At 40.2% G+C, this 14,256-nt stretch overlaps 1 protein-coding gene across 11 annotated transcripts in view; it reads right to left on the bottom strand.

The window, feature by feature from the left end:
- Reps2 (RALBP1 associated Eps domain containing 2) overlaps window positions 1–14,256 on the bottom strand; it is a 235,645-nt gene that overhangs the window by 127,135 nt on the left and 94,254 nt on the right. For all 11 annotated transcript variants that reach the window (XM_052720260.1, XM_052720122.1, XM_052720587.1 and 8 more), the window contains one exon: window positions 12,396–12,493. In XM_052720260.1, the coding sequence (XP_052576220.1) occupies window positions 12,396–12,493 (98 nt within the window). The remainder of the gene's footprint in view (window positions 1–12,395; window positions 12,494–14,256) is intronic.

Raw genomic sequence — 14,256 nt, 5'->3', positions numbered from 1 at the left:
ATGTGAATGACTGTTAGATTTATATCCTCCCCCATCATCTGATACAGCTTCAGATTACAACTGGTAGACTATTAGATTATCCAGAAAACCTCTTTTTAAGCACATAGTTGTTGTATGCGAGCAGCAGTTGACATGTTTTCACTGTTTAAAGAATTGAGTTAGGCTACAACGCATACAGTCAATTAGTCACTAGTTTACTGTTATTCTCATATGTAACACTGACACTACTTCGATGGACATAAACATTTCTTTAATAACCACTGTCTCAAATTCTTCCATGAGAAGCCAAGGTCTTCTACTCCAGAAGGAGAGGTATCTTTTGCACTGTCAGGGTTTTTCTTGTTGCTTAGAAAAGAAGCAGGAAAAAATAAGAAGTCAGCAGTAAGAAGAGACTTTGTTAAGGCTACAGACTCAAAAATACGGTAACAATGTTCCATCCCTATCCTTGAAGCCTTGTAGGTCAGGTCAAGGCTGCCTGTCTTTGCCAGAATGTTCTCCCTTTCACACTCAAGATAGCCTAAGACCAGATGGGAAACAGATGCTCCAAGAATCCAGGCTGAAAACAAGAAATACTTCTGAGATTTAGGCTACAGACTGAAAGTACCAATAAAGTGCAGGTTCCAGAAACACACAGACTGGCGTGCAAATTTGGGGTGGCCCCTTCTTAACACGTTAACTTCTAAGCCACCTGCTTCCCACACCTAAAAAGAAATCCGAAAGTCCATAGGGCCCTATCTTGATCTCCAGCCTCATTTCCCTCCCACTTCAGGCTCGTCACACCAGCCTTCCTTTAGTTCAAGTGTGTCTGTTCTCTATGTGATATGTGGCAGACTGGCTCACTCAAAATATATTTGACCCTGTCTTAGCATAACTCCTCGTGCTGCATGAGCTGCCGAGTTAAAAAACAATTGCACTGCCCAAATACTTAGTGCTCAAATTCCAGATGGGACATGGGTTCCACTAAACAAATACACCCAATGGAAGCCTGATTCAGATCCAAGTTACAGGGTTAAAGGAGCAGTGAACAAGGTCTTCAAGTGCCTTCATGAGGGCACACACAGTGCGGAAGTAGAGGTGAAACAATGGCAGCATTTCCCAATCCCATAGCTTTCTGACTGTGGTGGAGGCAAAGTTCCCTTTGAAGCCAGGCTTATCTGTGAGAGTTGAGGTGTTGTTCCTATAGGCTTAGAATTTCTTCAGGTCTTTTGAAGATTTACTAGGTTATCCATACTATATAGCACTGCTAGAGAGCACTTTTGCTAAATTAGTCAAAGGACTTCCTGCTGTCCACAATTAAGAACCTGCCCAGTGAATGCCTCATTGAGGCTCGTGCCACAACATCAAAGATTCCTATCCCCACCTTGCAGCTCCATCCTTGCCTGGTCAACTTAAGTCCTACCTCGTGCTTCACAGCTCAGCCTGAGCATCACTTCTTTGGGGAAGTCTTCCCTCACTTTGCAGCACTTTGCAGCCCTGTGTTGCATCTTTCTGTTTCCTGCCACTAAAACTCCCTTATCTTTGCAGTGATTCTCAGTTTTCAAGTCTACACACATAAATGCGATTGTATGACTTGAACTCGTCTCCACAACTTGGCTACAAGTACCTTGAGAACAAGTTTGCAGTCCTCAATGTAACACTGGAATGGTTGCTGACTCATGAAAGCTACTTACTAAGATTTCCAAATGGATGGATGTAATATCTACTGGGCAAGACTGTTGGAAAGACTGAAAGAGCCAATCACAGCATTGAGATTAAATATACAATCTATCAGTAGTCACTACTGTTGTTGGAGAAAAGCCATGATACTACCGCTCACCTCACATCAAGAAAAATACTGATGAGCCAAGAGCTAAAATAGTGTCCTTATAAAGGCAGCTTACATGTTAACAGCCTAGTCTACAACTAAGACCAAAGAGTCCTGGAGAGTAAATCAGAAACAAACACCACTCTTAGTTCTACTTTTACAAAGTGTTGTCTAAGATCCTGTATTCAGGCAGGTGTTTTCAGCTAAATCTAAAACACCAAATCAAAGAAGCTTCTAAGTATCAGATCAATGTGCACCCTAACTATACCTCAGAAAGTTCTGGCTACAATAAGCCTTCATTCAGTGCAATGCCTCACACCTTGTGTGAGAGCACTAATGCCAGAAATAGAATGCATTCATTTGCATTTATTTGCAGTCTAACTACCCAGTTGTAATGCCATTAAATCTATAGCTATTTATCACCATTCGCTCAATACCCACTACCTCTAAATATAAATGCTTTCAGGACCTCAGGCAACACTCTGATCAGTTATGATAATTGCTGAATTAATATCTTATTCCTACAAATATCCTTCACCTTCTCTCCCAGATATATATTTCCCTGGAGTTTTCATTCAGTAAACCAATATTTCTTCAGTATTAGCATCATATAATTAAAAAAAAAACTTTTTGCTTTTTATTTTAGAGGTAACTACCAGCAAAGAAACAAAGCAAATAGCCTTTCTAATTTTCAAGAAGTATGGCCACATAGTGAGCACTTACTGAGGAATACAATCAATGATTTTTTTAAAAAGCTTTCACCTGAGAAAAAATAAACTTCAGTATCACTTGAAGTGAAATAGTTCTTTCCCCAAGAATAATAGCTAGAAAAATAGAAAAAGAACTATAAACAAGCAAAGGCAACAAGAAGACAGGAAGCTTGATACTACAAAAAACAGGTCCTACTTGTGGTCATAGTGCCATTCAACTACCTACGGGTTTTACAGTGACAATGCTGTGGAATAATCCATCTGCACACTGTGAATATGTATTACTCTCATTGGTTAATAAAAAGCTGACAGGCCAGTAGCCATGGAGGAAAACCAAACTGAGAATGATGGGAAGGAGGGCGGAATCAGAGAGTTGCCAGCCAACTTCCCAGGAAGCAAGACATGCTAGAGGACAGGTAAAGCCATGAGCCACATAGCAATACATAGATTAATAGAAATGGGTTAATTTAAATGTAAGAGTTAGCTAGTAACAAGCCTGAGCTATTGACTGAGCATTTACAAATAATACTAAGTCTGTGTGGTAATTTGGAAGCAGCTACCAGGATGAGGAGTGGGAGATCAGGACAGGAAAACTACTGCCTACAAGACACAGTGGGGTAAAATACACATTAGACAGTCTACATAAACCTTTTTATTCATTAGGAAATGATATAAAAATCCAGATAGGGTTTGAAGGAAAATGGAGAATGGATCTGGTAAACATTATCTCAAGTCAAGAATGGGTATATATAAAAAACTATAAAAAGAATCAAGACAGTTCTACCTCTTTACCAAATAAACAAAACAGAGAGGCTACACCTACTATCTCTAAGAACAAATGACCTTTTACCTAATCTATACCCATAAACTAAATGTGCTGATTTGAATAAGCATGTCCCCCTATTCACAGATCTAAATACTTGGTCCCCAGAGAGTGGCACTGAAAGCATTAGGAGGTCTGCCTTGTTGGAGGAAGTGTGTCACCAGGGGTGGGCTCTGAGGTTTCAAAAAGCCCATTCCAAGTCCAGTCTAGCCTTCCTGCTGGCTGTGGATCCTGATACTCTCAGCTACTTCTCCAACACATGTCTGCCTGTGTGCCACCATGCTTCCCATGGACTAAACCTCGATTAAATACTTTCCTTTATAAGAGTTGCAATAGTCATGGTGTCTCTCTACAGCAATAGAACACTGACTAAGACACTAAGTGATTCAACTTTGTTGTCATAATCATATAAACAAGAGATTCTCATTACCCACAGACCTGATGTTCTATGGAGCAGAAAAGAAACTTGGGTCCCTAACCTCTTTCAAGTACCTCAAGTGCCCACAATCTATATTTGAACACATAAGGAGCAGTTTTCTGCACACCTTGTAGAATCTCACGGGTCTAAAGTGTCAGTTTATGGTTTCAGGCTTAAGAATGTCAAATCAGTTCAAAGTCATAAATAGATCAGACATAATTTTTAAAAGGACTAGGATATGAAGAAGCAATCCACAGTAAAGGACACATAGGGAAGAACTTCATAACTTTAAAATATTCCAATTCACTGATATATATGCTAATTAATATACAAAGGTTAGCATTTTTCACATAGGAGGATGACAACAGTCTATAAGTTTGTTAACATGTTATATTTACAAAGGTACCAAAAAAGATATATTTTCTACATTATGTCAAATGTGTTCATTGGTGTAGCTTACAATCTGAAAATTTCTATAAAAATTACCAAAGTGTAGACATTTTCACTAAAGAGATCTATACCTAGGAATTGAACCCATACAACTGCAAACAATGCTATGCTTGCAAGAGCTAGATGTCAGCAAGAAGGGGCTTCTTAAATGGTTTATAGAAAATGCATACAACAAAATCCCAAGAGATGTGTAAAAAAAAACACAAAAAGATAGAGTCTTTGTGTATTGCCACAGAATGTCAGTAAGGTTACTGCTAAAGAAAAATGCTGAGTATATAACAGATGTATAATAGGTTACTTACCACATGGCTGAACTACAAACTTTGATTATACTACATATAATTATATATGTATTTGAATTAGAGTCATATATAATAACAAGTATTTTGTATACAGTTATACAAAAGACATGTGTCATAGTTGTTTCTGTGATGGGTGCTTAGAAGGTAGGAGTGAGAGGGTCACTTTTTCCTCAGCATCCTTTTCAATATTTGACTTTGTAAAAATGTTTAGGCTCCAAGGAATAAGCATCTTAAGAGCTCACAACACACACCCACAAAATAACATCTGCAGTGTACTGCTCACTGTGTAATATGAAACAACCCAAACTGCAGACTTCCCTCCCCATGGCCCTGTTAGGAGTAAACTAATCGTGGAGTAGTTCATTTGTCCCCACATAAGTTTAACTTCAGTCATTCATAGGCAAGCACATCATCCTGACTTAATGGAAAGTACAAGAAAACACAAGAACGAAATGTAGAGATAACACTATGCTGAATTAGCCACTGGGGCTCTTCAATAGTCAGGACGAGTGTTCTTAGACAAGGGGGAGGGGGAAAGATTCAAAAGAAAGGTCTAAGTCAACATGTGTATGTATAGGACACAGAGAGAGAGAGAGAGAGAGAGAGAGAGAGAGAGAGAGAGAGAGAGAGAGAGAGAGAGAGAGAGAGAGAGAGAGAGAGAGAGAGAGAGACCTAGTGATGCCTCAAAATGAGTTCCTGAAACCCTGGGTGAGCTCTGGTGGTCCTAAGCTGCCTTGTAGGCCACTTCCGAAGCTAACCAGTGGCCGAGACAGTGCTTAGCTTGCTGTCTTTATGTGGTGACTTGCTTTGCTCTTTTTCCCCGGCTCAGAGCACCAGCTCTCTCATGAGGCCACTGTAATCACTCTGGCTGGCCCCATCCTAATCTTTCAGCGTTGTCTATACTCTGCTCTACTTATTTTGCCAGAATCCTGATCCAATCCACCCACAAATAACTTTCATAGAACACAAGAAAAGAAAAAAACGATTATCTCAGGGCCACGTTGGCCTCCTCAAAAGACTATTTCTTTTTGTTCCCATCAAAAGTATTACAGGAACAATTTACCTGTGGCACAAGCAATTCTCTCCTGACCTACGCCAACAACATTCTAACAGAGATTCATGAGTGTTTCTTTCTTTTATCATCCTTACATGTTTGCTTTTTCTCATGAGAACTATTCCACAAGGGCTCAAGGACTAGGGAGAATTTGTTTCTGGGCCTGAGTATCTAAAGTGAACTCTCAGGGTGTTGGGGAGAAACATGGTAAAAAAAAAAAATTGAGACTGAGTGGGAAACAAATATACAGCTACATGTAATAAATGCTTTTCAGTTCACAAACTTACATGAGCATGCTGCTAAAATTTGCTTCTGTACCAGTTTGACACAAAATTTGCAACAAAAATAATAGCTCCAAAACCCAAATGCAATGGCAGGCTTCTAAAAGACTCCAAGTTCTGTTGCCATCATTTATCTAAGAAGAATGGTGATCAGAATGTGCTCCACAGCACTGTTATGCTCATCCCTCCAGAAAAAGACACTGTACAGCAAGCTTGGTTAGGGTTTCAAAAGTGGGGGTGGGGGGAGTTCAAATAGAAGATCATTGTGTTTTCATCAGATATAGTTGCAAGGAAATTTCATTTGCCAAACCAGCATCCCTAAAGTTGGGTTTAAAAAAATAAAATGCGAGAGGGGTATTATGAATGAATGAATTCAAGTGCACATGTAGACACACACACACACACACACACATACACACACACACACACACACACACACACACACACACACACACACACACACACTCTATTTGTTTGGGTCTGCATAAAATGTTCTGGGAACATTATAAAAAATTCTAGTTGCCTTGAAGATGGAAATACATAATGATCAGATTCCCATTCATCTGATTAAGTTTCACCAATAAATATACAATTGAGCAATAAACTGTTATTTTTTAAGTATGGAAAACTGCAAGCATCACATATAAATGAGCACAGTAGGAAAACTCTCATAATTCCTGCTGTTCTGGAGGGAGAAAGCAGAGATGAATTCAAACAAAGGAGGCAAAAGTAGAGATAAAGAGTAAAGTTTCCACTAGAGAATGCTGACCACCTGAGAAACGACCAGTGTGGTGAGAGTGAAGCAGTGAGCTATTGTGGCCAAACAGGAAAGCAGAGACCAAACGACATGAGAGCCCAGGAGTCATGTTCAAAAATGTGCATGATATATATGGTAAGAATGAGGAGCAGAGTGACAAATTCTAAGTCAGTACAGGATGAGCAGCTAGGGGAGAGATAACTACATTTATTTTTAACTGAACTTAAAAACATAAAATTTGTACATAATAATGAGTGCTATGTGGTGTTTCAACACATGTACACACTGCATAATATTTAAATCTCTTGCCTGTTAGTGTTTTTAAAATCTCTTTTGTTGCCAAGCATGGCATCAGTGCCTTTAATCTCAATACTCGGGAGACAGGGGCAAGCAGATCACTGAGTCCTTGGCCAGGCTGGCCTATATAGCAAATTCCAGCCCAGCCATGGCTATATGGTGAGAGCCTGTCTCAATAAAAAAAAAATCCACTTTTGTCTGCAAGAGGATGTCAGCTAGAAGAAGGCAGATTATGGGTTAATATCACAGATTCAGTGACAGGAGATAATTGCCTGAACTGAGAAGTAAGGTAGAACAGACAGACAAGAGTCTGGCACATAAAATGGTCAGGACTTGGTAACTGAATGGGCATAAGGGATGAAGGAAGAGTCAAAGACAATGACCAACTTTCTGGTTCATGGTAATGGGTAATGGACCCAGGAGAGCTGGTACTGTGATTAAAGAACCATCAATTCAAAGTGACAATGAGTCATCAAAGTAAGACTGTCTGGCAGATAGAGACACATCACCACCAGCTTCTATGAGCTAAAGAACAACAGCGTGAGAAATGATTTCAAGGACCACTGCATTAGGGGCAGTCAGAAGGAAGACTACAAAGAAATTGCAGCAAAAGTAGCCACAGAACCAGGAGGGTAGGGTATCATGCACATTTCACAGATAATGAGAATATTCCAAGAAGAGCAGTGACAAAAAAACAGCCAAGAAATTCAGGAAGATGAGGACTTGACCCAACATAGCTTCCAACAATCCTGGTGAGACACAGACTGCAGAGACAAGTGGGAGCGGAAGGTATAGCTGGAGATGCTATGCGGGCAGAATCAGACTCTACATGCAAGATGTCCAGAATAGCTTATGAAACATGAAAACCACAAATGGCCTCTGAAGACCTGATAACAGGTAAAACAGAAAAGAAGACTTTCAATTTCTTTGAAAACTCCCATCAATCATCCACCAAAATAAGTCTCTGAAATTTTAATGAGGAAAAAATCTATTTAAACAAAAATATTAAGGAAAAAATACTGAACATTCCAAATTTTGGAACCTTAATTTGACATAAACACCTCCAAAATGCCAAGCCCATGGGCTACAATAGCACTGGCCATGGGTCCTAAGGGCCTCCCCTAGGACCCAGAATTCATGTCCCCTTCTAACTTTTCCATGGTGGCGGCAGTGACTTGGAGTCAGGGTGTGCTGGCTAAGGCTGGGATACCCCCGAACTTCCGATCTTCCTGCTGTCCGCTACTGTTCCCAGTTTAGGAAGTGCTGTGGACTCAAGCACTGGTTCTTGCTATGCTAGTCTGGCATTTTACCCACTGAGCTACAGCTTCATGCCCCCACTGTAATTAAGCAGGAAAGAAAGGTCTGAATAGAAGGCCACAAATGAAGCTAGAACAAAGAGAATAGACTGCCATCAGCACAGGAACATGGCACCATGAGGGGAATTAGTCACTCCAACAAGCTTAGCACTGTACCAAATAAATATTAATCCCCCACCACCAAGAACCTTCACTTCCAATCCCCTAATCTCCATGACTAATTCAAATTGGCATTTTGCTTTCTGTAACATGGAGTCCAGCCAAAGCAAGCTGACAGGCATAAGAAGGAAACCTAGGAGCTGAAGGAAAGAAAATGCAGCAACCACGAAGAGCACAGACTGCCATCCTGGGCAAGAAAGGCCCCTTGCTGTCTTCCTGAACAGAAGGCCATGCTTCAAACAGGTGCTAGGAGAACAAACCAACATTAAGAGACTCAGACCGACACACTGCTGGGACAGATTGCTAAGTCCACACCAAGATGTTAATGCAACAAAAAAGAGAAAGAACTTGCTCCAGGCCATGTCAAGCTGGACCTGGGCAGAACCTGTTTTTTTTTTCCTGTGCTTCCAATAGTCAATTGTTGCCAAACACCCATACCCAGCCTCTGGTCTTCCCAAAACTCCAAACACATACAAACACAGAACTCTTGTTCATCTCCTCTGGGCTGTCTCAAAAGCTCCATTCGTGATATTCAACACTGAACTTACAGCACCAGATTTTTCCTCAGCACCACTTTTTGTTCAGTGCTTCCTTGCTTAAGATGACATCATCATCTCCCATCCAGTTCCCAGGCCAGTAGTTTGAGGAATGTGTCCAGTGTTTGAATTCTAGTCCATTCCATTTCCAGCTGTGATCTTGGGAAAACTCAATAAAGTATATACACCTCAGGCTTTGTCATCTAAAATGGAGGTTATAGTGTTACCCCCAAAGGCAGTTGTGAGCACTGAGTTAATATGCACAAAACAGTAAGTACAAGAATGTTTTTGTACATGTAGCTCTGTCTGCTTTCTTACCTGATCCCCATCCTTAACCCTTTACCTGGCTAACATCTCCATCTCTTCACACTTCAAATGTTATGTTACTCCCCAAAGAAGCCTTCCTTGACTAACCTCTAAAGTACAGCATAATTTTCATTCACATCATATACTATACCCATATGTTGACTTTGGGATGGCTTGGTTAATAGTCATCTCCTAAAATAGTCTGAAAGTTCCATGAGGGTGGGATCTAGTCATGGCACATCTCATTTAACATAGTATCTGGTACTTTACAGGTATTCATTCACTAAGTATTTGTCAACTGAAGGGTTCAAGAAACATGCTTCTCAGCAGAAGAAAAATCACAGGACACCAATACAAATGAGAGTTCATGGCCTTGCTTCCAGGGAGCTTGGTAGAAAGGGTCCCATAAGCCTCACCCTACCCCTCAGAAGTCAAAGATTCACTGCTAATTTGACCAGTGTTTCTACCCACTCAAGATTTCATCTCTACAGAAACAACATACTCTGCAGGAACCTGCAGTCCACACCTTAGAGAGCTTTGAGAGGAACCCTTCAATCCCTTCCCTAATGCAAACATGCCTCCCAAATTTGTGTGATTCTAGTGTTTAAAGGCACATATTTTTATACCATGGGATCTCTAAAACACAGCCAAGTACTACATCTGGGGCTCAGCTGAAGAAACAACCTTCCATTCCAACTTGAGGGTAAAACTGATCTGTACTGACCGTAAAAGAGAATGTCTTTTTCTTTTCTTTTTTTTTTTTTTTTTTTTTTTGAGTTAGGGTCTTGAGTTTTAGAAGTTGACCTTGAACTCACTATGTATGCAAAAATGACCTTGAACTCGACACTCCTGCCAGTATGCTCCACAAATAACAGACTTTCAAGAATAGTTTTGGGATGAGTATGTAGTGGAGTAGTAGAGTCCTTGCCTGACATGGGCAAGGCCATGGAGTCCATCCCCAAGCACAAAATATGCACTCAAATACACACACACACACACACACACACACACACACACACACACACACACACACACACAGGAGGGAGGGTTATAACATCTAATGTTCATGATACAATCTAGCCTTCTTGTAATATGGGACTCTAATGTTGAGCTAAATGTTTAATATGCAGACTCTGACACTGAATTTTACTAGACTCAAATTCAGGTTCTGTCACATACTAAGTATGAATGAAATCTTAGACTTGCTGCTTGACCTCAGTAGTACCTAGAGCCATCCATCTATACTAATAGAGACAGCAGTGCCTAGAGCTTATGGTTATAGAAAATATTACATATATCATATATGGTTTAATTACTATCTTTTAGAGAGTTCTTTGTAAACAGAGCACTGCTTTAAGATCAAGTTCTGTGCCATGTCTAACAGTGTCCTATGCCCAAAAGGCATCCACGGAATGAACTGCAGGATCTTCTTCAGACTGTTTATTCTCTTCCAAACTAGCAGCCTACTTCTTTGTGGGAGTGTCTGAGTCCAGTCCTCTATTTTGAGTAGATCTGCCTGTGCAGAAATGGTCCTTCTTCCTGAGTTCCACAATTGAAATGTTATACAAACCCCCACCCACTTCCTTTTGTCTTTCATGTTAAAGAATAAACCTAACTTTTTGATAGTTTCTCTCATGTACATGTACACACACACACACACACACACACACACACACACACACACACACCTGTCTTTTTTTTATTTTTTTATTTTTATTTATTTATTTATTTATTTTGGTTTTTCGAGACAGGGTTTCTCTGTGTAGTTTTGGTGCCTGTCCTGGATCTCGCTCGGTAGACCAGGCTGCCCTCAAACTCACAGAGGTCCGCCTGGCTCTGCCTCCCAAGTGCTGGGATTAAAGGCATGCGCCACCACCACTGGCCTGTCTTTAATAATATACTTTCCCGACAAAGGAACTTAGAGATACTATACAAGACAACAGCTATGGACAGAGGAAAAAATCAGAGCTCTTTATCCAAAGGAAAACCCTGGAGAATTAGAAGCTGAAACTATCTAAGCTATGGTGTGACCAGAAGAAACTGAATATCATTATACCTGCGCCATAATATTTTGTATCTATTACATGCAAAAAGTAGTAGTTGCTTATAGTTACAGACCAATTGCTATCCATATGGCATTGTCTGGGGCACCGAGAGAATACAGAACAAGTGCAGCCTTCCAAATGCTTACCACATAATTGGAGACACACAGCAAATGGAAAACAGTTAATTAGGCATTAAACGAATAATAATAAAGAGGAAGGCAAATACGAGACAAGCTGTTCTAGGAAATGTGAAGGTCTCCTGGAAAAGGTACTCCATGATTAAATAGATGAAGGGGTGGGGATGCTTTAGACACACTGAGGATCAAGAGCCAACCTCTGCTTTATTCTAGAGACTGAAAGGAGTTAGAAACAGGGAAGATTTAAGAAAATATACAAGCAAAAGAGAAAAGTGTAATGTTTGAATGATGAGGTAGTTTTATACCTTTCTCAAACAAAATAGAGAGTGATCAAAAAGCCATGCTCCTCAATAGAAGACAATGAAATACATCTGACAGGAGAGCAGAAGGACGGATGACTTAGAAGGAAGAACACAATCAGTATGTAAGGATGTGGGCAACAGAAAAGGGTCATGGAGGAGATACAAAGTATGGTATATATATGAAATGTTAACAGTGAAGCCAGGCATAATGACCTATGCCTGAAATCTCAGCTCTTAGAAGGTGGAGACAAAAGGATCAGCCTCAGGTACACAGGGAGTATACATTATGGTGAGACCCTGTCTCACCCAACCAAAAAAAAAGGAAAAATGTTAAAATTAAGTCCATTATTTTGTATGCTAGCTGTAAAATAATAATTTTAAATGCCATATTTCTTCCAGGATTTTCTTTATAAGAGTTTTTATTTTTAAGTATGTGTATGCATGTGTGTCTGTGTGTGGGTATATGAACATGCATGCAGGTACCTAAGGAAGCCATAAGAGGGTATTGGACTCCCTGGAGCTGGAGTTACAGGTTGTGTGCTGCCTAATGTGGATACTAGGACAGGAACACTGATCCTCTGCAAGAGCAGTAAATGCTCTTAACTGCTGAGTCATATCTCCATCCCTAAAAGGCATATTTCTACAGTACAAATTTTCTCCAAGTTCTGTCACTGACGTAGGCCCACATCATCGCTTACCCGAATAAGAGATGCCTGACGACGAAGTGGTTTGGATACTGGAGCCTCTGATGAGGATCCTTCAGGCTGGCCAATGGGCTGTCTAGTTTCATAAGGACCTGAAAAACAAGAGAGAATGCTAGCAGGGTATACAAATATTCTACTCCAAAATTATTATTTCACACTCAAACTGATGTAGCATGTGCTTTTCAAGGAAAAGGTAAAAAAGGAACTGGAGTGTATACTCCAAGAGCTACCTGAGACTCACAAATCCTGATCAGCTTGCGTCCATAATTTCACTAAACAATCTAAAGACATCTAGCCAATATCATGACAAGACTAAAAAAAAACTCAAATCAGGTTAAGATTAGGAATAAAATGAGAGAGTAAAACAGTGAGAGCCTCAATGAAATTTAGAAAGAGTGAATCAATAGCTAGAAATGTGCCACATTACAAGTATTCATTTTTACTCCTGCTTCTTGTGGTATTTTGGACCATGCTCTGAAGTGGTGGGGCTCATTTTTGTGTTCCTTCGTGGTTTTGAAGGATGTGACTTTAGCCTAGAATCAATACTGGCTGTAGGTCAGAATTAAACAAAGGCCTAATTTGAATAATCAGCAGCTCTAGCCATATAAACTGCATCTAGGAAATGGCAGTACTTTGCCTGGTGGGCTCTTTTGACTTCCTTCATCTTTTCTTTAGTGGCATCAAAACAGAAGCATGCTGTGGATTATTCCCATTGAAACTTCTATCACTTAAAAAGCAATGAATTCAAATAGCAGTTTCTCCTTACTAATTTCATGCTATATTCAAACCAAATTTACATTCATTTGGGGAGAGAAACGTAAAAGGGAACCATAGCCTTGGATTAAAAACCAAATGAATTAGCAAAGGAAAAACTCAACTGTGCATCAAGTAGAAAACTCAGATATCCAGAATAGTTTTTTCCCCTGGTTGAATGTGTACATTTCATCCCTCCCAATTAAGTACAGGAACTACACTATACATTTTGGAAGGGCTGAAGAGTGCACTGCTTATTTGAGGTTGGCCTAATGCTTATATACATCATCTATACCTATTAAAAGGTATCATTTTATTTTAAATGTTTGGATGTTTTACCTGCATGTTTGTCTCTATAACATGTGTGTGCATGGCACCCACTGAGACCAGAAAAGGACACTGGATGCCCCAGAACTGGAGTTATGGACAGTTGTAAGCTGCAGTGTGGGTACTGGGAACTGAACCTAGGTCTGTTAGAACAACAGTTAGTACTCTAAACCAATGTGTAATCTCTCCAAACCCAAAAGGTATCATTTTTGTTTGTTTGTTTGTTTGTTTGTTTGTTTGTTTGTTTGTTTTTTCGAGACAGGGTTTCTCTGTGTAGCTTTGCACCTTTCCAGGAACTCACTCTGTAGCCCAGGCGGGCCTCGAACTCACAGAGATCCGCCTGCCTCTGCCTCCAGAGTGCTGGGACTAAAGGCATGCGCCACCACTGCCCAGCAAAAGGTATCATTTTAAATGAAAAACTTTCTCTGCAGTCCATATTTATGAACTCTTTCAGTAGGAAAAGGAAAGACTTTCCTCAAATTTTTATTTTGCATTGAAGATTTTTTAAAACTTAAGTTTTCTGAAGGCTGGAGAGGTGACTTAGTGGTTAAGAGTACTGGTTCCTTTTTAAGAAGACTCAGGTTCAATTCTGTGGGAGCCCAAATTACTCAGGGTCAGAGAATCTGAGCTTGCTTTACCCAGCAGGGCTGCATAATGAGATGATTTGGCCATGGACGTGGTTACCAGGTGTTTGGAAGGGTCTGCACTTGGCTGTACAGTGTGCTTTGATCTTGCAAGGGGGAGGTCTTTTGCTGCTCCTCTTGGCATATTACAA

Source organism: Peromyscus californicus, unplaced genomic scaffold, assembly GCF_007827085.1.
Source record: "Peromyscus californicus insignis strain IS unplaced genomic scaffold, ASM782708v3 Scaffold_10__1_contigs__length_136768540, whole genome shotgun sequence".
Classification (NCBI taxonomy): Eukaryota; Metazoa; Chordata; class Mammalia; order Rodentia; family Cricetidae; genus Peromyscus; species Peromyscus californicus.
The sequence above is the reverse complement of the archived record's forward strand: the minus strand, read 5'-3'. Positions and strand labels throughout refer to the sequence as shown.